Genomic DNA, 23,184 nt, shown 5'->3' with positions numbered 1-23,184 from the left:
CTAGATGCTGGAGACACGTTGAGTCATGTAGGGGATGATACCTACACTTTTCACATTTATATTCATAAAAAATATACATTTTTTACATCACAATAATGTAGTAGTTTGCACATGTCGTTCAATTAGAAGAAAAAAAAAACCTACAATAAAACAAGTAGAATTTTGTGTCTGTAATGTGAAAAAGAAAAAGTACAAGGAGTATTGAGGCCTTTCCAAGAGACTGTGGACTGCAGCTCTGGTCCAGCTGAAGAATGTACATCGGAGTTGAAAAGGTCACACCACAAAGCTGCTCTGGGCAAGAAGCATGAATACAATCTGAGTCGTTGGGAGTGGAGGGTCACGGACACAGCCGGACCTGACCCGCTCTAAGACACAGCTGAAGATTGACGTGCTTCTGGTCTCATTCACATGATCCCAGCCTGTGTCCTAACACAGCCCACCTTTTCCCACACCTTCAGTTCATTCTGCACTCACTCGAGTCCAGACTTGAAACTTATCAAAATGCCCTCAAAATGCCCTGGAGGCGAAAAAGAGCAAAGAGTTTGTAGGTGAGAAAAGGCCAGCTTATCCGCCGGCCATCAGGTAACACTCAACCACAGAAGCATCTGTTAAAGAGTCATTATCAGCGCAAGCTGACAGAATGTTTTTATCTGTCAAACAGGAGCTCGGCATCTCCGCCCCTCTCACCCCGCATGACAACTTGACCTTATTCAATCATACATTCTCTCGCTCTCTCCATTTCTTCCTTTTTTTTAAACTTCAGAGTCAACTTCGCTGAGCGCTGCCAAGCTTGGCGGCAAAAGAGAAGAGTGAGATGGTGTAGGCTGCCTTGTGGATGCTCTTCAAACAGAGGAAACTGCTTCCAGTGATGTATGCACATCATGCCCTAGTACGCACACGCCCACACACAGACATGGTAACAAACTCACTGTGGCAAGAAGGAGAAGGGAAAAAAATGGCACATTCCCGTGGTATCTGTGCAAGTGGGAGACAAAAGGAGTTCTCACACGTTTGGTACAACAGTCTGTGAGCAATAAATCCCAAGCTGGGCTCATTCAGAGCCTTGAAGAAACTATTTTTCACAGCATTCCCCCATCCTTCTATAGGAGCCAATGACACGTTTGAGCCTCTGAAGATGTCAGGGCACACATAAACTCACAGTAATCACACACACACACACACACACACCCTGCTGCTAAACATGTATGGAGATGGCTATTTATATAATTATCCAAGCAAACAGTTTATTATAAAAAAAAGACCAGCGCACACTTATGTACATTATGAATGGATGCGCAGTCGCTCTGTATGTGTGTAAGCGTTGCACTATGCATGCTGCTACCCCTGTAAGACATCCACAAATCTCATTATCTCTCAGCTGTGGAGTGTGAGGAGGGGGAAACGCATAAAATAAAATAAAAAAACGGGAACTTGGAGACTGGAGGATAAAAACGTGAGCAGCCCCGGTGCAGTCTAAACAATTAAGAAGGAAAACAATTAGGCTGGAGGTACAATGAGAGCGGCAGACACTAACCTGTTTTACTTCAGCGGGCATGGTCCAAAATCCCCCGTTCGATTTTTTTTTTTTTGAAGGTGTATTTCAATGAAAAGATATAAAATAGAAACCTCCAGGGAAACAGCGTGAGAAATATGTCCTCCTCTCGAAAAAGTTCTCCTCTCCCTCCTCTCTTCTCCGACTCGTCACGTTTATCTTGTTTATTTACGCTGAGTTTTCCCTCTGTGAGCGCAGAGGCAGCAGCAGCTCAGACGCAGGCAGCCATCCTCTGCTCAGCTGCGTGAAGCAGCCTGCTGTTAGCCGCACAGGCACAGGAAGTGAGGCGGTGCTTTTTCAAAATAAAGTACGACGCGGGTTTATGAAAGGAGAACTTTGCGAATATGATGCGCCTAACCTAGAACAGGAGCCATAAATAAACCATCAGCGTAGTACGAGAATGAATTTGCCTTTTTTTCCACTTTATTGGGCTTTGTAAAACTACATAAATAGTCCAATAGTGCTTTAGACATTTTGTACCTCAAGCGTCTGAATAGTTTTGAAACGGAAAAAGCGAAGGCATGAAATCTTTTTCCAAGGTTTGACATCTTTTTCCTTTGTAAAGATTAAAGCATAATATTTGGGAATCACCTACTGACAGCTAAAAAAAATGTCAAAGAATATAAAAAGTAATTTTTGTTTTTGAAACGAAATCCTTGGGTCTGAGTTGAAACTAGAAACTGCACACAAATTATACTAATGAAATGGTTTGCAGCAAAACTTTTCAAAGTAATGGATTCGTTGAGGACAAGAATCACTTACTATGTTGCATAATTTAAAGTTTTTTCCATATATTTTCTATATTTAATTACGGTACTGTGTTAGGGACCAGCAAAAATACTTATAAGACCAGTATTAATGTAATTTTGTTTTACTGCAACAAAAACGTTTATACATATAATATTTCAAATCCCATGCAGAGTGTCAATCCACCCTTTTTTAAATTAAAACAATGCAAATGTTGTAGTCACTATTCTAACATACCCATGCTTTTAAATTAACTTTACCTTATGCTACAATAGATTTTTAATTAATTTATAATACTCAAATATAGTTTATATGTATAAAACTACTACAGCCAGGCAAAATTGCAAGAATATACCAATGAAGATCTGTTACAGATCAGAGCGCCAAAATCTGCAAAAATAGTTGGTGTACTACAACACTAGAAACATGCAGCTTACAAGAATGTCCTACATAATATGTGTAATATTTAATTCGTAAATACTGGTATTTAGGACAATTTGCATGAATTTACCCTATGTATTTTTGCTTTAATAAACATTTTTTGCTGTGTCTTTCAGGCACCACGCAAATCGTCATCTGCTTCTTTCAACTAAATGCTTTTATTTTGAAAGAAAAATCTCCTCGCTCTAATGTAATTCTGTCTGTGGCAGGTCAGACAGAGCTGAGAAAGAACAGGGATTTCTAATTTGACAGAGATGTTTTATTCATGTGTGAATTGATGAGACACCGAAGGCGGCGTAAGAGCCTTTCCTTTTCCAAACAAAAACGGGCTCTAGGTTAAAGATATGAGGCTGGATCTGGACCCGGACACAACCGGAAAAGTTGGGCATGGAAGGAAGAAACACCTCTGAGGTTGGGAGAACAGAGGACTCCCAGAGAATGGGAATGTAGCAGCTTTCTCCGATTGGGTAAATGTCTTTCCCCTCTAGCTCTGGCATCAAGTGGGGTGGGAACAGCTCCCTCTTTGCTCTCCAGTTGCCTCGGTCTGTCAGACCGCCAACCCCTCCCCCTTGTTGGCACAGACGGAGAGAGAGGAGAAAAAAGAATAGGGGGAGAGGGACTGGGGCTCGCACACAAAACAAAAGTTGCCCCTATTGAATCGAAGGCATCCCACGAGCTACTCTGCAAATTTTTACACCCTCCACACACACAGCTCCTTTTCTCAAAACCTCTTTGAGACTCTCTTCTCGCTGCACTTGATATAAGGGAGCGCTCGGATGTACGTGACAGAATTCACATTCAAATAACTGTGCCTGTGACCGAGACCGAGCAGGAATGTTAATCTAATAATGCCGGTGGAAGCTCAACTAAAGACAACTCTGAGGCGACGGTTGAAAAGACAGGAGAGCGAGCAGAAAGGATGACGGGTCTAAGACGAAAACAAAGAAAATGGCAAACAGAGGAGGGGGGGGAAACGGCTGAGGTTTCACATTCCACGAGCTTGGCAGCACTGTTTTAGGTCCCAGGATGTTACAGCTTCATTTCTTCCTAATGAAAGCCCTGGCTCACCATGCACCATTACATTTAGATCTCTTTGCTTTCGACAACAGCAACAGGAATTCGACAGCAGTACAGCAGAGGAGCATTTTAATAAAGCAACCCTCGTACCCTTAGCTAAAGTCCTTTCTTTTTTCTTTTTTTCCACTTTTTTCTCCGAAGAGTTTTTGCGGCGCTAGTGGCTCGTATTTTTTGCGACAGTAGGCAGACAGGAAAGAGGACGAGGAAAGAGGGCGAGGAGAGAAAAGGGGTGGGGGGGGGGGGGGGCACATGCGGCAAAGGTCGCCGGGACCGGGAGTCAAAGGCCTCCAAACGTGGGGCGTGCTAACCCCCTGCGCCACCACCGCCCGCCCCCTAAAGTCCTTTCTTTTATGCAATTTACAGTATCGCTTTCCATTTGTGCCACTTAAACACAGAGTGATTTTCATAACTGTTTAAAAATCCATTATGTACCCAGGGCAATACTGATGAGAACAGATGCAAGGAGCAGCATTGCTCTCTGGATTCCCTATTAATCTGCACATGTGTACTTTAGAAATGCCCATCTCCTTTTTCTAAATGTTGGGTTTTGCAGTCTATTATTTTTCCACATGTAGACGCCGGGTTCTTTGTCTACTGCTTTGAACTAAGTGGCTACAGACGCTTGTACTATAAATATATTTTACTGTGTTTTTAGTGGCGTGGGTTGGTTTTCTAAGCCGTTTGTTGTGACCTGAAGTCTAGATCTGTAGATTGTCGTAAGGACAGACCATTTGCTGCTACAGATCCTTTGACCTTTCCTGTGGCATCCTTCCTTGCTTCCTTCCTTCCTTTCTTGAGGGTTTTACTTTTACAATCCAAGTCTAATCTTTGACTCTTCAGAACCTTTTTCCTGAGTTGTGAGGGAAGCCTCTGTGTCTTTGTTGTATTGCCCATCTGAAAGTGTCTCTGCACACCAAGATTATGTTACATTTTGTTATGAGGTGGAGCTATCTGAACTTACTCGACGTCTTTTGGAGGAAACTGATACTACCATGTAATAAATTTAGGGTTTGAAACCAAAGATAATGTACATAGTTTGTAGTGGAGTGGTATTTAACTATGAAACCCCTGCTACAATCCAAAAAGTAGAGATATGGCCCTCAACTTACAAGCAGAAAAGTCAATGGGTCAACAGAACCGTCAGGATTCATCATCTGAAAACTCAAATTACATAAAGGAATGTTTCAAAGTCGCAATCAGCCAAAATCAGCAGAAAGCTGTGATTGGGATCCACAGGGCCTCCAACAAATGAATTTAAAACATCCCCAATAGCTTATGCAGGACTCTTAAGTGCTAAAATATTTACATATTATTTCTTTTGATATCGATGTGTTTTACATTGTTGCAATTCTTTTGACGATCTCTGTTCTCTTTTAGAGCACAGGCTTAAAGGAAAGGCTTGTCTGGTCTCATCTTTCCTCCAAGAAGCTTTTGTCAACACAGCCTGAATTTTCACTATATGAAGGGAGGAAGAGAGGACACTGAAAGCATATACAGTATGTTAAGTCACATGAATACTCAACTCTTTATGCACAACTGTAAAGAATAGGGTGAGAAACCCATCAGGTTACATCATGCAACCTCATGTACGAGTCCTTATCTTCTTACGGGCAACATACGAATGTGCATCCTTGTGGTGCCTTGCAAAATATCCATAAGCCCAGTATTTTTTCCACATTTTCTCATGTATGCAGTACGTTTCCTTTGTTGCTTTACTTGTACATTTTGAGTTTGGATAGAAGATGAACCGCTCTGCCAGTCTCAAGTCTTTAAAAAAAAATAAAAAATTATACTGCCGTCACTCAGTGTCTGCAAGATGGGCTGTTGATTGGCCACTACCTCTCTAACTGTGTTTATCACTGAGGTGAAGTAGCTAGGTTGACAGATATGACAGGCGTCGGGCCAAAGTCGTTCTCCCCAGCATAATCTGTCTGAGCTGCTTCAGGAGCACACATTCAGCAGGAAGAGTAGCACATATTCACCACAAAGAGTTTTGTGTTGTTTTTGTAGATGTAAGCATGAATAAGTACTATTTCTTGCAACCCCTGTGCTGCTAACACTGTCCTGTTGCCAGACAGTAACAGTAAGAAACAGAAAGAATAAATGTAAACAACTGGATGGAAGAGAGGAAGAACAGAGTGAGGAAGAAGTCAGACATGATAAGGATGAAGATGAATTGGTTAAGGAAGGGCCAAAGAACTCAGCTGAGGATGAAAGCTCCCCAGAGCTGAGTAAGACCAATCGATCAGAAAACAGTCCTCACCCAAATATACTCTAAGCTTTCAATCTCAGTATTTCCAGAGACTTCTGTGTAGCAGCATATACACAGAAGAAGTTACAGCACCTGCTATACCTGAGATAACTGATGCGGCCCATTCAGCCACCATCCAGACGACCCACATTCCCCCTACGTTTTATAAACGCTTGCCACGCCACAGGAATCTGACACATGCAGGGCTTAGCATGTCAGCCGTAAAGTTACATTTTGAGCTCATTTGACCGAAGCAGCGTTCTTCCCACATGTTAGCTATGTTCCCTATATGGTTTATGGCAATCAGGATTTCTTTTTATCTGGGTCTTATCCAACAATGGCTTTCTACTTGGCACACTTTCAAACAGGTTACAGTTTTGATGTAAATGCATTCTTCAGAGTTTTGACTTTGTTCTCAGTTTTTTTTTCTCTTCATTCCAATTTTCCCTTTGAATTATGACTTTAATCTCAAAATTAGGATTTTTGTCCTCAGAAATCTGACTTTAAGGCAGCACCTGGACACCGGGGAGCAACCAGCTTCAATGGCTGAGATGCGAGTTTGTGCAGGAGGAGAGCTTAGTTTCTGGAAGAACATGTCCGATTGAAGTGATTTATTTTTTTAGATGGTCAATTAAACTCAGAATTCAGAGAAAAACAGCAGACTTTTTAAAATGATTTTTTATTTTCGGTGGCCCCAATCCTCTTCCATACCTTCCATTTCATCTACTTCATGTTTCTTTACCAAAGCAAATCCCTTAATATACATTGGAGTTCGTGGCTGGAATGTGACCGAGCGAGACACGAAAAAGCTCAAAAATATTTTCAGAGGCACTAATTGGATTTTAGTGCACTAAATTGAGCTGAAAAGAATGTTTAAATACACCGAGTGACTGAAATAGATCTTTCTTACAGTTTCCGTTATTTCATCTGTTCCAGGAATTAGCAAGAGAGTAGGAACAGGAAGGGAAAAAAAAAAATTTTCAGTCTTGCCCGGTAACAGAAGTGGTACGAAAGTAAGGGTGCATGAATTTTGCTGGAGCTGGAACGAAAGCCTTTGCAATCTGCTGTACGCTGTCGAGATGTATGGTGTGAAACAGATGGTAGAAAGGTTAATGTTCAGCAACAAGACGCGAGCTGACAGCCAGACACCTCCAGTGAAGCTACATCTGTTAACATCAGGTTTTCCGCTTCCGTTAATGACGGCAGATGTGCAGAAGGATGGAGGAAAAGAAGTTTGAGAGGAAAAAGGACAAAAAACCAACACAAATTGTGCTGCATGGTTACCACATACAACAATGTGGATATTGTAATCAGTCTCGACAGTGTAGTTTAATTCCAAATCGCTTTCATTGCCGAGAAGGCGCCGCTTATTCTGGCTGTTGCGGTCTAACCATGAGGTTAAAAAAATATCCGACCAAATACAAAGAAGGGTTCTGAAAAGTAAAGACGACGACAACACTGGCCTTTGCTGCTCCATCTTCTCTGAAACAATCACTGCACTGTGTTCAGGTCACAAGACCAGAGTTATTTACAATTGCGAGAGCCTCCAGAGAAAGATTATCTGCTTTGTCTGACTGCTTCTTATTCTAACAATGACACAGTCAGAAAGAAAGTAAGAAAAAAAGCCCTTATCTAATGACTTTTACCATCATGTTTTATTTTCCACTCGAAAAAACTGGCTCGTCAGCATCGCAGAGGATTGTGGTCCCATCTATTAGCGGCTTTTGTCTTCCGAAAAGGCAATTTTAGCTTAATTTCAGGGGATAAAACTCTATTTAAACGCCAACACTTCACATCAGTGGTGGCTCTATTTTCAGTTTTTATATTGCAAAAATATATTTGCACATCAAGATTTGTCGTACACCCATAACAAGATTAGATTTTTTTTTTTTCCCTTGCGTAACAAGGAGTAACAGTGAGGCACAAACACACACAATGAGAGCTTATCTGACGTTATGGCACACACGGAATTTATTTTAGACACCTCTCCCTGTTATGGAGTCTCTATAATCTTGATGGATTACCGCTGAAGGGTATGTTAAAATTATGCAAGTTAAACATTTGTTTTATGCCCTAAAGACCATGTTTTTGCAAAACTTTCGGAGTAATTCCTTTTGCTTAACTCAGACTTTTCTAATGAATTAGGTTATTCCTTTGTTGCTCGTAATCAGCAACTGTGCCAGGAATTTAAAACTCCTGCTTCTAATTTTGCCTCACAAATGTATTTATACCTGTTGTGCCTTTTCACATTTAGTCACAGTAAAACTACCAACGTTAACATGTCTGAGTGCCTCTGCTAAACGGCTGTCCTGTGAAATTCATGAACACTTGAGACCCCCTCTAAAAACACCTGTACCTGCCTGTAACTGCCAAAATGATCTCAGTATGCATCAACACTCACAGTGGAATCCATCTTAAGCACTTCCACAAAAGTTAACATCCACAGTCTTACTGATCTCCAGTCTTTGGACTCCTGGATCGACTGCTTTGCAAACACACCAGTCAACAGCATGTCGAGTAGCATCATGCCCAGGTATTTCAGCTTCCCTAGCTGTGTTTTTAATACTTAACCATGAATAGGCGGTGGTCCACTGTATTTGATCTTAAACTTGTAACATGTTTAGAAAAGCTGTGTATATGTTTTGTTTTTTTGTTTTTTTTTTTAGTTTGAGCTGAGATTCACTAGCCTCGATGACAGATATTAAAATAAATTAGGTGATCCAATCTCAACATTTTTACTACATGAGCTATTCCCCAGGGTCACTACCTGCAAGTTCTGTACAAGTCAAGGACTTTTAACATGCATCAATGCTGATTTAATTGCCGTTGTTATAACCATTGAAGACTTGTTTAACATTTTTTAAAAACTTCGGTCCTACTCGATCAATGAGATACTATGCCAGTGCAGACACTTAAGATTAAAATGCTCATTGTTTCCATCTGTCAGTGTGGCATGAATATGTCATCACATTAACTTCAAATGAAGAAAAATCTGTTTTTTTTCCCACACACATCACCACAATATCACAGCTAAAGAATAATAAAATTAGTTATTCATGCTGATTTAAATAAAGCTCTCCTTTAGCTTCAGATGATGTATTTTTGCATGTTTTTAACTAAGTTTGGATCATTCTAACAGGAGGTAGTTTTGCTTGGTATGAATACCAGATTTGGTATGAATAGAACAAATCTGTATGGACTACAGCGGAGACCCAGCTTCTATAGCTTCTAACTCTGGCACAGTATGTGATGTACATTGTCTCTTTTGAAATAAACAACAATTATCTGTGTGTAAATCAGGACTTTCCATCGACGTAACAGTCATTTCTACTCATCCAATGTCTAAATGATCGGTTGTTAGACGATTAACTCAGTGGGTTAAGGTTTGTGATTGTATTGTAGAAGATATGCAAAAGTTTATGGGGCATGAATATTTCTGCAAGGTCCTGTAGGTCCTTGTTTCTTCTGCAAAGATTTTGTCTGAAGCTGGGGGTTTTTAGCACATTGCTCTTTTGAAATGTGCTAGTCCAGTGTTTCCCAACCCTGGTCCTCAAGGCATAATGTCCTACATGTTTTAGAGGTTTTCCCTGCTTTAATGTGCCTGATTCATCTGATTGCAGTTCAACAAATGCCTGTTAATCAGTCATCAATTGAAATCAGCTGGACTGAAGCAAGGAAATACCTAAAACATGTAGGACATTATGCCTTGAGGACCAGGGTTGGGAAACACTGGACTAGCACATTTCAAAAGAGCAATGTGCTAAAAAAAAACCCCAGCTTCAGACAAAATCTTTGCAGAAGAAACAAGGACCTACAGGACCTTGCAGAAATATTCATGCCCCATAAACCTTTGCATATCTTCTACAATACAATCACAAACCTCAACCCACTGAGTTAATTGTCCAACAACCGATCATCTAGACATTGGATGAGTAGAAATGACTGTTACGTCAATGGAAAGTCCTGATTTACACACAGATAATTGTTGTTGTTTATAGTCTATAAAGAAGACCCTACAACCTGGCTCGGCTTAAGACCAGCTGTGTGATTTTAAGATTGCATGTACGTGTGCTACCCTGTTACATAAAACACCAAAGGTCAGTTAATTCCAGGCTCTGCGATGCACAGCCTTTTAACGAGCTGTCGAGATGCGCCTCGGCCTGAAGCAAGTCCGAACCTCAACAAGGTCAGTCCCCCCCAGGCTGCGAAGCCAATAGGGGCTTTGGTCTCTGCGTCTCTAATGTGAAAGCTAACAGCGGACCCCTGCTTCTGCAAAAACACTTCTGCTGCTAAAGGCACGCATGCTGATGATATCTTTACTGCTCACAGGTGGAGATGTGATAATAGCAGCGAATCCCAAAAGGATCCTTTCTGTTACCAATAAAAGGAGTCAAGAATGCGAGCTAATTCTGCTCAGAAATGATCGAGGAGAGAGTCAAGGTTGCCTCTGCTGAGGGTCTAATGGGGATTTTTGTTTTCCTTTAGTAAGTTTACCTGCTTGTTGGAAGTTCCTTAAATGAAGAATCTGGCCTCAGGCATCCAAACAAACATCCATCCGTATTTTCTAATTAGAACTGCTCCCTGGATTACATGACTGCTGGAATTTACCAGAAACTTGGATTTAAGGTAGTATTTGCTCCAAGATGAACTCCAGCAAAGTGAACACTGGGGTAAAATGAAAAACGCTTGTTTTTCATATATGTCTTGTTTGCTTTCTCAGAATCTGGTATCACTGCTCAGTAGGTGCAAGTTTACCCGTGGAAAGAAGAGCCAAAACAAGCCGCACTGATGCTTCTGTTTCTCATTTTGTTCACCGTTTACAGGCTTGTAATTCATGCAGTAAAACTGTCACACAGATATGTTAAACTCATGGGGCTAATTAATACAGTGCTTTGAAGAACACCTTAGCCCAACGATAAAGTTGTGAGACTGTTTTCAATTGACTTTGTTTTCGTCATCCAGACTTGTTTAGCGATCCTGCCGGACACTGAAGAGGGTCAGGTCACATTCCTCAGATGGCACTGTGGTCTTGTGAGGGAGAAGGACGTTATTTTTAACAGATGTGCTATAGTTTAAACCCAAACTATCAGGGCCGTCCATTAAAAACATTAGCAATCTTCATTTCTGTTTGTAAGTTCTAGCTTGAGGCGACCAGTTAAACACGACTGATTGTCTAGTTTGGTGCATAAAGAGATTCTCGTAAAGGAAAAACATGCAGCTACTGATGCTGCTTATGTTTTTAGAGATTATAAAAGGTTTAAGCAGTTGTGACAAAATGGCATGACGGTAAATCATCATTAGGACAAGACCTGATTTGATGGAGGAAGGTTTGGGCTTCTTTAGAGGAGTATAAACAACAAAGAGGACACAAAGCCTTTCTTTCCATCTTCTCTTTCAATTTATGTTTTCCTGCTGTACTTGCCAGAGGTTTCTACCTGTTAAAAGGGAAAGTTTCCATTCCACTGCTGTTTTGTGCATGCTCAATATGAGGGATTGCTGGAAAGAGACAGTGGGCAAGCAATTGTCCACATTCCCTACATGCTGGCCCAGGTGGACTGAATGCTGCAAGTCAATAACTTGATCCAATCTGCTGGGCTTCTTCAGATTGAATGCTTTAACCAATTTAAATAATAAACTGAACTTCACCACATCGCTTGGCAACTTGGATCAACTGAAAATGTGCTCATTTCACTTGGAATCCATCTCCATCATTGACTTGAGTTCTTTGAAGCACCTTGCAGTGAAGTGTTGTGAATTGGTGGCTTAGAAATAAAATGATTTGAGCTGAAGTTGAATCAGGGATGGCAAGTAAGGTAGTGGCAGCCATTTTGCTTTTCTGTAGTTTTGGTGGGTTTGCACACAACCTTAGGGATGTTTTGTCAAATTGGCCAAGAAGTGAATTGTCTTTGAAAGGGGTTTTTGAAGTGTGGGAGAACTTTGCCCCTCACCTACTTCATGTTCTTAACTCATCCATGTTTCAATGACGTTGTGGGGTTCACCTGTTTTAGCTATGTGTAGTACCACATGATGTTCTTCAGCCCTACCTCGTCATTTACAGCGCTGAAGTATGAACTACACTGCTCAAAAAAATAAAGGGAACACTTAAACAGGTGTTTAACACTTAAAGTGTTCCCTTTATTTTTTTGAGCAGTATACTTTCAAATGTGACTGCAGTTCATTTAGCTTCTGGTGAACTTCTGGAGGTTTTGCAGACAACACTGTGGCAGAAGAGCATCTTCAGATCCAGTCCATGAAAGTTCCAACTTTAAATAATTGTAGTTATACTTCCTTCTTTTTATTTTGCTTGGCCCAGACTGTCTTCCTATTCACCATAGCTTTAGGTACTGAAAAACAAAACAAAACAAAAAGATTGACCAGTTTTGCCTCTAGCATTGGTCAAGTTGGCTAAATGTTTGCAGTTACTTTTTCTGGTTTATTTTTTCCTCAAGTCTAAAAAAAAGCCCTGGCCTAGGAGGTACTGTCACTGCAAATTACACTATGTACAAGTGGGCTTTTAAGAACCACTAATTTATTGAGCTGTGGGAAGAAACTAGTCCACCAACAAATTAATAGACAAACCACCCTACAATAAAACTTTGTTTTTCTCAGGTGCATCCGTCTTTGCAGACTAACACAAGTCTTTCATTGTTCAACGCTGCTTCCTAAGTGTTGTAGTAGGTTTGAACTATGGTGAGAAATAATTTGATACAACCAAGAGCAATAAGCAGCCTATTTTACTGTAAGACACTGTTGGGATGACTTCGGCAGGCTGCTTTATAACAAGGGGAAAGTGTTGTTGGAGGGATATGGGAACAGTGAGCGATACAACAATAAACAAAGGGGACACTTTCTTAATGTGATTAGGGGAGTTATAGGAGGCAAGAAAGTTGTTGATGGAGAAGACAGGAGATGACTGAGGGAGGGGGTCAGCTAAAAACTAAAGCTCATTGTTAGGCAGGTGATTTACGAGGGTACAGCAGCTCCCAGGCCCTGGCATTGGAAGGACAGATCTTCTGTCGCTATAGCACCCGCAGCCTTTTGTGTCCATTGTTCCTAGACAGGACTTTGTGGTGGGAGGGGAGTTGTTGTATGGATGGAAGTGGGTGGAGGGAGGGAGAGAGGCCTGAGCGATTGCTGGTTGTCATTGCAGAGCCAAGGCTTGTACATCTTCAGCACAGATCAAAGGCTGCACTGTTCCCACTCTGTAAAGCTCAGAACCTTTGAAAACTCCTCATAACATTCGACCAAGGGCACAATGTGCCTCTACCAGCAGCCCATTAAACAGACCCTCGGAGACCAAGGCATCTACATTTTATGACACCCATGAAGTGACAAATTATTCCCACGTTTTCTTTTCTATGAATCTCAAGTTGGTATCTTTGTATGTGTTGGGCAGCAGCCACAGGCGGATAGATAAGCAGTCCAGCATGTGGAATGAGGTCACCTACTCTTCTAGCGCCATACAGACACGATTTTCTGAGCGCTGCCTGCTTTTGTCCAAACACGGTCACCAGTCAACACTTGACCTTTCATAGCCTTGATCACAATGCTCCTTCTGGCTAAAATCAATTACTAGGGGCAGACTCATATTAAGCAACAAAAAGGCGCGATCTATGTGTGTGAGTGATCACATGTTGGTGGACGTCAATGGATTGAGATTCTAAGGCGTATCGTTCCATGTCACTGAGTCTACACAAGTAATTTCATCAGACAAGCTAATGGACTCTCCGACAGCATTGTCCTGACGATCCTACTTGAATGGTGAAGAATAAACAGTAATTCTCCTCCTTGATGGGTATTCATAAAGTGTTATGTCAAGGTGAATGAGGATCGGCGTTCTGCTAGAAACTGGAGCAGAAATCCATCACGCTCTTTGGTACAGAGAAAATGTCGACACCTCTTAATTCCCTAATGAAATGAACTTATTCTGAAACCCAAATTCAGCATCAGATGGCAACACATCATCTTCACTTGATGCACTGTAAAATACAGCGTTGTGTAGAGCTGTTAATGCCCCTTCAGTTTTCCAACATTTCATCATGTTACAACCAGAAACTACAATTAATGGGATTTCATGGGTCAGACCAACTGGAAGTAGTGCACAATGGTGACGCAGAAAGAATCACAGATTTTTTTTAAGTATACAAATCAAAATTGTGATGTTCATCCGTCTTTTCTAATGAGTCAGTACTGTGTAGAACTATATTTCAATGCAATCACAGCTTCAAGTCTTCTGTTATGTTTCTACCAGCTTTCCTCATTTTGCATTTTTCCTTCCAAGATAGCTTCAGCTTAGCCAGATTGTATGGAGAGCTTATATGATGTAAAGTTTTTTTACTTTCTAACATATGAATAGGCTTTAAGTCAAACCATTCAGTGGTAGCTGTGGTTGTATGCTTAGGTTCATTATCCTGCTGGAAGAAGAACCTCAATCCCAGACTCAAGACTTTTGCAACATCCAACAGATTTTCCTCCATTTATCTCCCTGCAGTTTTCTTGTCCCTGCTACCAAAAAGCCTCTCCACAGCTGGATGATGCAACCACCATGCTTCATGGTGGCTTCAAGGTGATGCAGATCAGTCTTCCACTGGTTTTTAAGTTTGGGTCAGAGCTTCGGTTTTAATCTCATTTGACCAAAGCATCTTCTCATATAGTTACCAAGCACCCAGGGCTTTTCAAACTGCAGGCCAAACAAAAGCTTTCTTCTTGCCATCATTCCAAAACAGCCAACTTTACAGGCTGCACAACCAGCTAATCCAGATTATCATGAGTTTCTATAGCGTCTTCTTTGAGCTGTTCTCCCTTATTCAACATTAGCTGGACGGTCATGTTTTGTTAGATCTGGATTGGATTTTTAATTTGGGGTGTCAGAGTAAAGACAACTGAGAACAAATGCACACTAAACTTTTTCAGATTTTTAAAAAAATGTCTATTACTCCCCTTTCCCATTGGAATTATACATTAGTTTGTGTTGACCTGCCGCATAATCCCTCTGTATAAATACTTTTGAAAGACATAAATGCTATGCATTCCTGCTCACTCTGTGACAATGTCCGACCATCACAATATCATCTATTGTATCATTAGAGTGCAGTTTAGTACTATAATTCAACAGAAACTAACCAGAATAGAGGAGAATGAAAAGAAAAAATGTCTTGTATTCAATGCAGTATGTAACAATATGTTGAAAGCCTCCATCTAACACGAGCTAAAGATAATTGGACTCGTGTTTATTTGCTGCAGACTCAGCCGCCTGTGTTAATGAGCTGATAATAATGATAAAGGCAGATAAAAGTGTTAGCTGCCCAGCAATGTTTAGGCCTGGTCCTTTCAGAGCTCAGTGCCCTGTAGAGGAGTGCTATCTAGATCAGTGCCTTATCATGCTCATTAGTTGTCTACTTTCATCTCATTTTACTAATCAGACTTACTCCAGTCTTTTCCTCCATGACCCCAACTTTAAGTAATGTCAGACCTCATTGAGTCTGGCACTGGGGTTGTGAATCTAAACCCTCAGTTAGCGATCCACGGTCGGCTTTAATCCATCATTCCGCCTCAGGATTGTGTGAGAGTGTGTGGTGAAAGCTGAGCGAGGAGAAGGCAGAGATGAAGGGAAAACCTGATGCATTTTTCATCCCCTGGTGCTAATGTCGAGTAGAACGGGTTCTCACGGCACGTATCGCCTCCTGGACACCCCCCTCGCCCACCTGCCTTGACACCAAATTGGTTTCGAATGAGTTTTTCTGATTGAGACATTTCACACGGAAGTAAAAACGAGTCTTTACTTCCGTGATAAATCTTCACTGATGAATCTCTAAACAGCTTAGAGATTCATCAGTGGTGCCAATTACACAAGTCGGCGTCCTAATTTACAGGTGGTGAGGGTTCAGAGATGTTGTAACGCACGTATGTTGCGGTACAACATACGTGATGTAACACAACATCACGTAAGTTGCGTTACGTGATGTTGCAGGGAATCCCAACATTCAAAGATGGCTGACATGGAAAATGATGATAAACTAACCTGAGGTGGTGGAGGACTTTTTCCTGTTCTTGGGCTAAGAACTGACTTTGACTCTATGCCTTCATGTGACATCTTTATTGCTCTCATTGTTTGTATTATTTTCTGTGTCATACAACCATTATGAAATGTAAGCTGATGAATTCAGCTTAGAGATTGCGTTTAGTGTGGCTGCATCTAATAACTTGAATATTAGCTCAATATGACAGTTATCAGGCTAATAACAAGAAGCAGTTTTGCTTTAGTAATTAATCGTTTTGGAATTAAGTTTTGCATTTTGTAGTGTACAATCAAAAAACAGTGTTATGAAATATTTGTTGAACTATAAACATTTAACTTTGTTCTTGGTAGGTCCAGTCTTGGCCTCTGTCTCAGAAGAACTGGCCTTGACTCCAGGCCCTGACACTAACTAACCACAATGTCCCAGTAAGATCCCAACATGTTCTAAACATACTTTACTTAAGTTGAAATTAATCAATTTGTGTTCATAGCTCATCCACTAAACATTCTGAACAAAGTTCATTGCTCCAACATGAACTAGTTCTTGTTCACATTTTATATTTTGTTTAAAATATAGAGTAAAATTATTTATGGAGGTCACAATACCATTTATAAATTTGAAAACTAATGACATCATTACCTAGTATTAGAAACCCACCTTAAATCTGTCTTATTTATCTTTGCTCACTGAACATATAACTATTGTGCCTCCTGAGACTTTTCGGTTAAAACATGTCTGTTAGTCATTCAGTGAAGCATCTAAAGGTTGTTAGAGTAGTCAGACCTCCTCAAGTAAGAAAGGGACTATATTAAAAAATGTTAATATAATTGTGAAGGGCACTGGAACACAACCACACAGAAATCATATACGAGAATTTCTCTTCTCATTAAAAAGGCAAAACATTGCCGAACTGATGGGGAGAACGTCTGTACGACCACTGGGTTTCTTTCAAAAAATCAATATAATGTTGGCAAGTCCTTCAAAAGAGAAAGAAAAAACTAGCAATGTTTGAGTTTAGGTTTGCTTATAATATAAATTGTTAGGAGGGATTGATTTATGAAATTTCTATTCAGTTAAGGGTTCAGTTAGATCTCTAAATGGTAATTGGCCTTAATTTGTATAGTGCATTAGCAAGCCCAAGGACTCCAAAGCACTTTTCATTGCATTTAATCCTTCACACATTCACATCTTGATAGTGGTAAGCTGCATTGTAGACACAACTGCCCCGGGGCAGACTGGAAGGAGGATACAAGCCCTGGTTCGACTCATAATGCCTGAAAGATGTTTTCAGCTGTCAGAAAAAAGGCCACATCCACTACAGAGCACCGCCAGGCAGCTTCTGAGACCGGTGGGCGAGAGAAGATAAGACGGGAGGGCGCAAGGTGGCGAAAATTGGGGAGGTGAAGGGAGACAAAATGAAAGGTTGAATCTCATCAGCTCCCTTTTTAAAGATGAGTCACCACAGAGGAGATTATTGCACAACATCCAGGACAGCAGGTTCAGACAATGGGAACAAGTGTCCCAAATCACTGGGAAATTAAACAGAGATTACAGAATCCCTGCAATCATGAAAAAGTGATGACCATGAGCAAACAGGGAGAGGAGATGAGCTTGCTCAGATGGAAGAAGGGAGGAGGTGCGGCGAATGAGCACAAAACGCTGGTTTGAACGAGTCAAACGGAGCCGCGGGAGGCACTGGGGGGTTGTGGGGGGGGGGGCGTTGGCCACCTGTTGGTGTCGTTTACCTGCATCACCACTTGCTGCCATGCCAGTGGCTGACTGATGGCGGGGTTGGGTGGCAGATTGGCCCACTCGAGCTGCAGGGTGACGTTGCGGCGCTCCTCCTCTAGGGCTCGGGTTAGCTGCTCAAAACGCTCCTCCTGCTCCTTCACCGAGGCCAGGATGCTGGCGGCAGAGCGAACGTCATAGTCCTCCATGTGCAGAGTTGATGGAAGCTTCCATTACAGGCAGAGGGGGAAGAGAAAGAGGGAGGAAGGGAGGAGTACCAGGTCATTACAAAACACCCAGACCCAACTGGCTGGATGAGTGGCATGAGGTTGGACATCACAAAGTCAAATATGAGAGTTAATCACAAACCAGGAGAAGCCAATGATGAGTCAAGATTTAGCAAAGCGTGTTTTGAACAAAATTCCAGCATGATGGAAAAATATGGTTGACTGGAAGACTAAGGGTGCACTGATCTCGTTTAGTCTACTTTCATTGAACTCTAGTTAATTTGTCTAGAAAGTCTGGTTCATTTGGGAATGTGTGAATGCGCAACTGAACTCTGAATGCAGATCAAAAAAGTGAACTCTGGTTTGCCTAAAAATCTATATTTCTGTTTGGTTGAAGTGAACTCTGGTGCGGTTCGAATGCATATGTGAATGCCAAGCGAACAAGAGATCGCTCCAAAAGCACAGGACATTCTGGTTAAATAAAACCAAAACAAACGCTTGTGTCTAGCGTTAGCAAGAGAAATAAAAGAGAAATCCTGCAACTGCTAAAACATGACACTACTCAATTCTAGTTTACATTTTGTGAACGAGGAAGTTGTGCTCAGTGTCTTCCTCAGAGGTTAATGTGACATTTCTTTCAGTAGTTCTTGGTGCAGCGCCACCACAGGTGAAGGGCTGAACAAGTTCTTTAAAGGATTTGGATTATTTGGTGTGTAATGTGAAAGCGAACCGCACTGGCTGAAATGTGATAAATGTTGCAATTTTGGTCCCCAATCGAACCTACTCTATCAGATGTGAAAACACCCTAAAGATTTGGGGTCATAGGTCATGGCGCCCTTTATCCCCAAATTTATTTGGCTACTTTAATGCCAAAGACTTGAGGGCGCATGATTAAACCCTTTTCTCCATGGAGAACTGCATGGAAGCCTCTACTCCAGATCAGCAAGGCAAAGTCATTAATGAGGATGCTCGGCTGGGTGCTGATATTGTGCATCAGAAACTTTAGCCCATCACGTCATTAAGACACTCTTACTCCTGATGACATTCAGACACAAAATGAAATGAAACGGCACATTACATACTCAGGAAAAGCAAGAATTCTTGTTGTTGGGCTGCAAAGAGGGGTGAAAGGAATGATGTCACAGCTCCAAATGATCAATAACAGCCAGCGTGGCAGAACGGCGCTCTCACTGGTTACAGTCATGCACACAGCCATCACGCTGTCCGACACGCAAGCACAGTTACAGGCCACACGCTCAACATATGCAAGTTTCCCGCAGCCATCGTTTACAATCACACACACACGCAAACTGATATCCATTACAGATGGAGGCATGATATCAGGAGGCTGACAGCAAGGCAACAAAGCAGGCTGGAAATACAAATCCACAACAGTACGGACCAAAGAGATAAGCAGGTGTTAGAAAACAGTCTGTCACCTCAGTTTTAATGGAGTACAGTGATGAACCAAAACCAAGAATGTAGAGCTGGTAGGAAGGGAGGGAGAAGAACAGAATAAAAAAGAGAGAAAAGGTAAGACATTTAAAATAATATCTGAAATGAAAATAATCAGACAGCATGTCTCCAACTTTCTATTTCATAGTCGTAAGTTAACGACGTAACAAGTGTCCAATTATCTGAGCAGAGAGAAGTAAAAAAAAAAAAGTAAGTTATAAAGATTAAACAAATTTGGTGTGTGTAAATAAGTTTACATTTTATAATACATAAAGTCACTTAGAAAAAGTTGACAAAAATCCAATATTTAGCACCATCAGTGATGCCCTCAACAATCCTTTGTTTATAATAAATGTTACTGAAGGGTTTTAAAATTAATGCTTAACTTTTTAAAATGTGTCAGAGTTTCTCCAGGGGATGAATACGGCATTACATCGAGGACTAATTTGTTTTAGTCCTCGATTCTTACAAAAGCCTCCGGAGTGCTATTTTAAGAAATATTATTTACTTCATCAGCAGGGCATATTGATGAACAAATACAAAATATTTGTTATTATACCAGATTATAGTCCAAAGCTAGTTTCCATCTGCTTATTGATGCCAAGATACACACGTATGACACTAGGCGTATGACAAAGTGCCAATAATTGCCTGACCCATTTTTATTAAAAAATTGTTTTTTTTAACAACAAAGTATAGACAGTATATCAATAATTGTGCCACAAGTGATTTTATAAACATTTACGAAAATTAAAAGTTAGATACGTTTTTTTTGTCAAGGATTATGATAATGCTATAAAAGATTTATTAAGCGACTTTTCACACACTTAACAAATTTGTCCATCTCTTTGTATCTTTAAGGTTTTCACTGCTGCTAGTGATCAACAAAAGGTTCTCAATACTTTTGTTGATACCAAATTCTTGAATAAAGGCCACTGTATCCCAGATACTTGGAAGATCAACAAACTTAAAATGACAAAACAAAACCTCACTTATCACCCAGCTCCACTTTCACCTCGGCCTTTATTCTATAAATATTATAACAGATGGGATTTTTAGAATTAAACAGAACACAACCTCTAGAACCCCTTCTGGGGTTCTAGAGGTTGAAAGAAAGAACAATTTTAGAACAATTTTACAAGAAGCACTCAACAGGTCCGGCGTAAAAATCTCAATCTATAAAGACGACGTTATGTGTCCAGGCACGTCGTATCATAGCATACTGACCATGTCACCGAGACAAAGATAGTGGACGGATGGCTCAACTCAGCTGGAGAGTGTCAATACGGGCGGAACGGTTTGAATTTTAAACAGGCCGGACTGGAAACGGGGTCCACGACGTGTCCGCCTAAGACTGTGTGCACATGAAAAGTAGTCATTCTTTACTATGAGACCTGCTGAGCACAAAGCCCTTATTCCCTTTGAAGCGCACAATCCCTCTTTGATGTTTGTTGCATGCTTATCATTTATTTATCCATTCTGCCTCTTCCATGCGGAGTGGTGTGTGCCGAGAAGACTGTGCTCCGAAAGTTAAACTCAAACATCCATCTGAATGTAAAAGATGGTTGCTTCCCCCCCACCCCTTTTTTTTTTCTGGTCGATCTCACGAAACATTCCAGGTCGGTGTGTATTTGCAGCAGCCAGCTGGTATCTCGGCTTTCTAAGGGGAGCGTATAAGAATAGGCTGCTTGTCTGCATTGTAAGTCATCCGATACTTGAGATAAGTGACATCAGTGGAGTTTCCAGAAGCGAGGCTGATTGGACGTACTCGAACATGGGCTCTAATGATTCACACCCCTCCGGGTTCCAGGGGCGACAGAGCCATTGCTTCCTGAGTCATTGGGGGGAATAATATGGCAAGCATGTCAGCTACGCCCCACAGCTTATCGTTAAACACCACCTCCTGGCCCTGCTTAAAATAGCCTGGAATGCAAGAGGAGGGGTATCTGAAGATTTCCCCTCTGCCTACGCAGCTTTTTTTATTTTATTTTTATTTTTAAAGCCTCAACTCAACAGATGTTTGCCAAGAGCCTTGGTCAAAGGGGACGAAAACAAAGCCAAGGCTGTCTGCACATTTAGCCCCCTTCTCGGTTACACATGCTCCAGTTAATATCAACTTCAAGTGATGGAGAAGAAATAAAAATTTAATTTTTTTTTAAATCAGAGCTAACCTCCCAAACCAAAACTATCCTAAAGAATAAGAAGTTCCTTCAGAAAAAGAGGGGATAATTAAGAGCAAAGTAGGAAAGTGAAAAATTATTTATTACTTCCACAGTAAGACATGGGTTGGATTTCAGCACCTCATGGCATAAGCATCTCTAATTAAAAAGAGGAGGGGGGGGGACTCATAATTCATGTGTGGAGCTTCACTTCTGTTGCAAGACTTTTTTCTTTTTTTTTCGCTGAGCAGTAAACACATCTCAGCATAAATACTCAGCTCTAAAAATAGCCTCGCAGTAAAAAAAAAATAAACAAGGAAATAAATAAAAAGGCAACCACAAGAAACTGGAAAAAGGTTTGGTGAAAAATCTAGATATAAATCCCTGTCGCTGTGTCCATCTATGTTCTATGAGAAATCTCCAAAAGAGATGAGTTTATGAATGAACCTCTTTGTGGAAAATGTAGTTTTATGAGAAAGTGCAGGTAAAGGTTATGTTTTGACGAAAATAATGTGGATTTTATTTGTGTGGGCAGGTTGAAATGAACGGACTGTTTGCTTATGTTAAACATCTGCACAGTATTCACAGCTCTTGAAATTTTAAACATTTTGGATTTTTCTCTGATTCCAGTATAAACACACAACATAGTTCCAGTTAGTAATAGCTTTCCCCCTTTAAAGATCTGTTTTTATTTATATCAGCAATGAAAACATTCTCAGTTTCAGGTTTCATTGTTTTGTTAGTTTTAGTTCACTGTAATAATAACCTTGCTTACATCACAACCATATGTGACAAACCAACAAACTAGTGCATTACAGTGATGTGAAAGCAAGAAAACGACTTTCTAAATTTCTTACAGTTTTACAAGGGTTTGAAAAGCGATGCTTGCATTTCTAATGTTTCCCTGCAACCAGCCGCCTTCAGAAATCACCTTGTCAATCAAACCCAATTTTCTATGTCGCTATAAATCCAGCTGTTCTTTGAAGGTCTCAGTCGTTTGTTGGTGAACATAAGAGAACAGAAAGCCTAAATACGTCACCCAAGATCATCCCTGGAAAACCGGGGAGGGAGAGTACAGCTAATAAATCACAAATGGACGACCCAAATTTGGACATTTATATACTCTTTTATTTTTTTGTAGCTGCATTAAAACTTACTTATTTTGCAAAACTGCAATGGAAACACTTTTTCCTCATCACATCAGTCACATGATCGGATGTTGCCACTGGCAGAAACCACGAAGAAGAAGACGACAGGAAGTAAAGGATGATGACACGGCATGATTTCTAATGACATTGGCATGAACAATCTTATTGCTGTGTGATTTTAATTGCGTTTCTTATTGAATAGAAACCCTGCACTTGCAAAATTGTGTTAATTTTCCGACATTATCGGAAAATTGACAAAGTTTTGCACCCATTTGTAATGGAAACGGAGCTACCGTCCGTCCTGTAAGTCGACCCAGTTCTGCTTAGGATAACTACCTGATGTGACTAGTCTCAACAACTCTCAGGAATAGATAATCCCT

General features: G+C 40.8%; 1 protein-coding gene across 9 annotated transcripts in view; it reads right to left on the bottom strand.

Annotated features, from left to right (window-relative positions):
* Positions 1–23,184, bottom strand: part of arvcfb (ARVCF delta catenin family member b) — a 243,058-nt gene that overhangs the window by 121,979 nt on the left and 97,895 nt on the right. For 7 of the 9 annotated variants that reach the window (XM_028033129.1, XM_028033135.1, XM_028033134.1 and 4 more), the window contains exons 4-5: positions 19,482–19,529; positions 17,833–18,042 (exon numbers count right to left, since the gene is read on the bottom strand). The exons of 1 other annotated variant lie outside the window; for it this stretch is intronic. In XM_028033129.1, the coding sequence (XP_027888930.1) occupies positions 17,833–18,024 (192 nt within the window). In that variant the 5' untranslated portion in view covers positions 18,025–18,042; positions 19,482–19,529. Of the gene's footprint in view, positions 1–1,534; positions 1,799–17,832; positions 18,043–19,481; positions 19,530–23,184 lie in introns of those variants that run through there. One more of the 9 variants, XM_028033136.1, reaches the window with a different exon arrangement.

The sequence above is a fragment of the Xiphophorus couchianus genome, chromosome 12 (assembly GCF_001444195.1).
Source record: "Xiphophorus couchianus chromosome 12, X_couchianus-1.0, whole genome shotgun sequence".
Taxonomy (NCBI): domain Eukaryota; kingdom Metazoa; phylum Chordata; class Actinopteri; order Cyprinodontiformes; family Poeciliidae; genus Xiphophorus; species Xiphophorus couchianus.
This window is presented reverse-complemented; position numbering and strand designations above follow the sequence as displayed.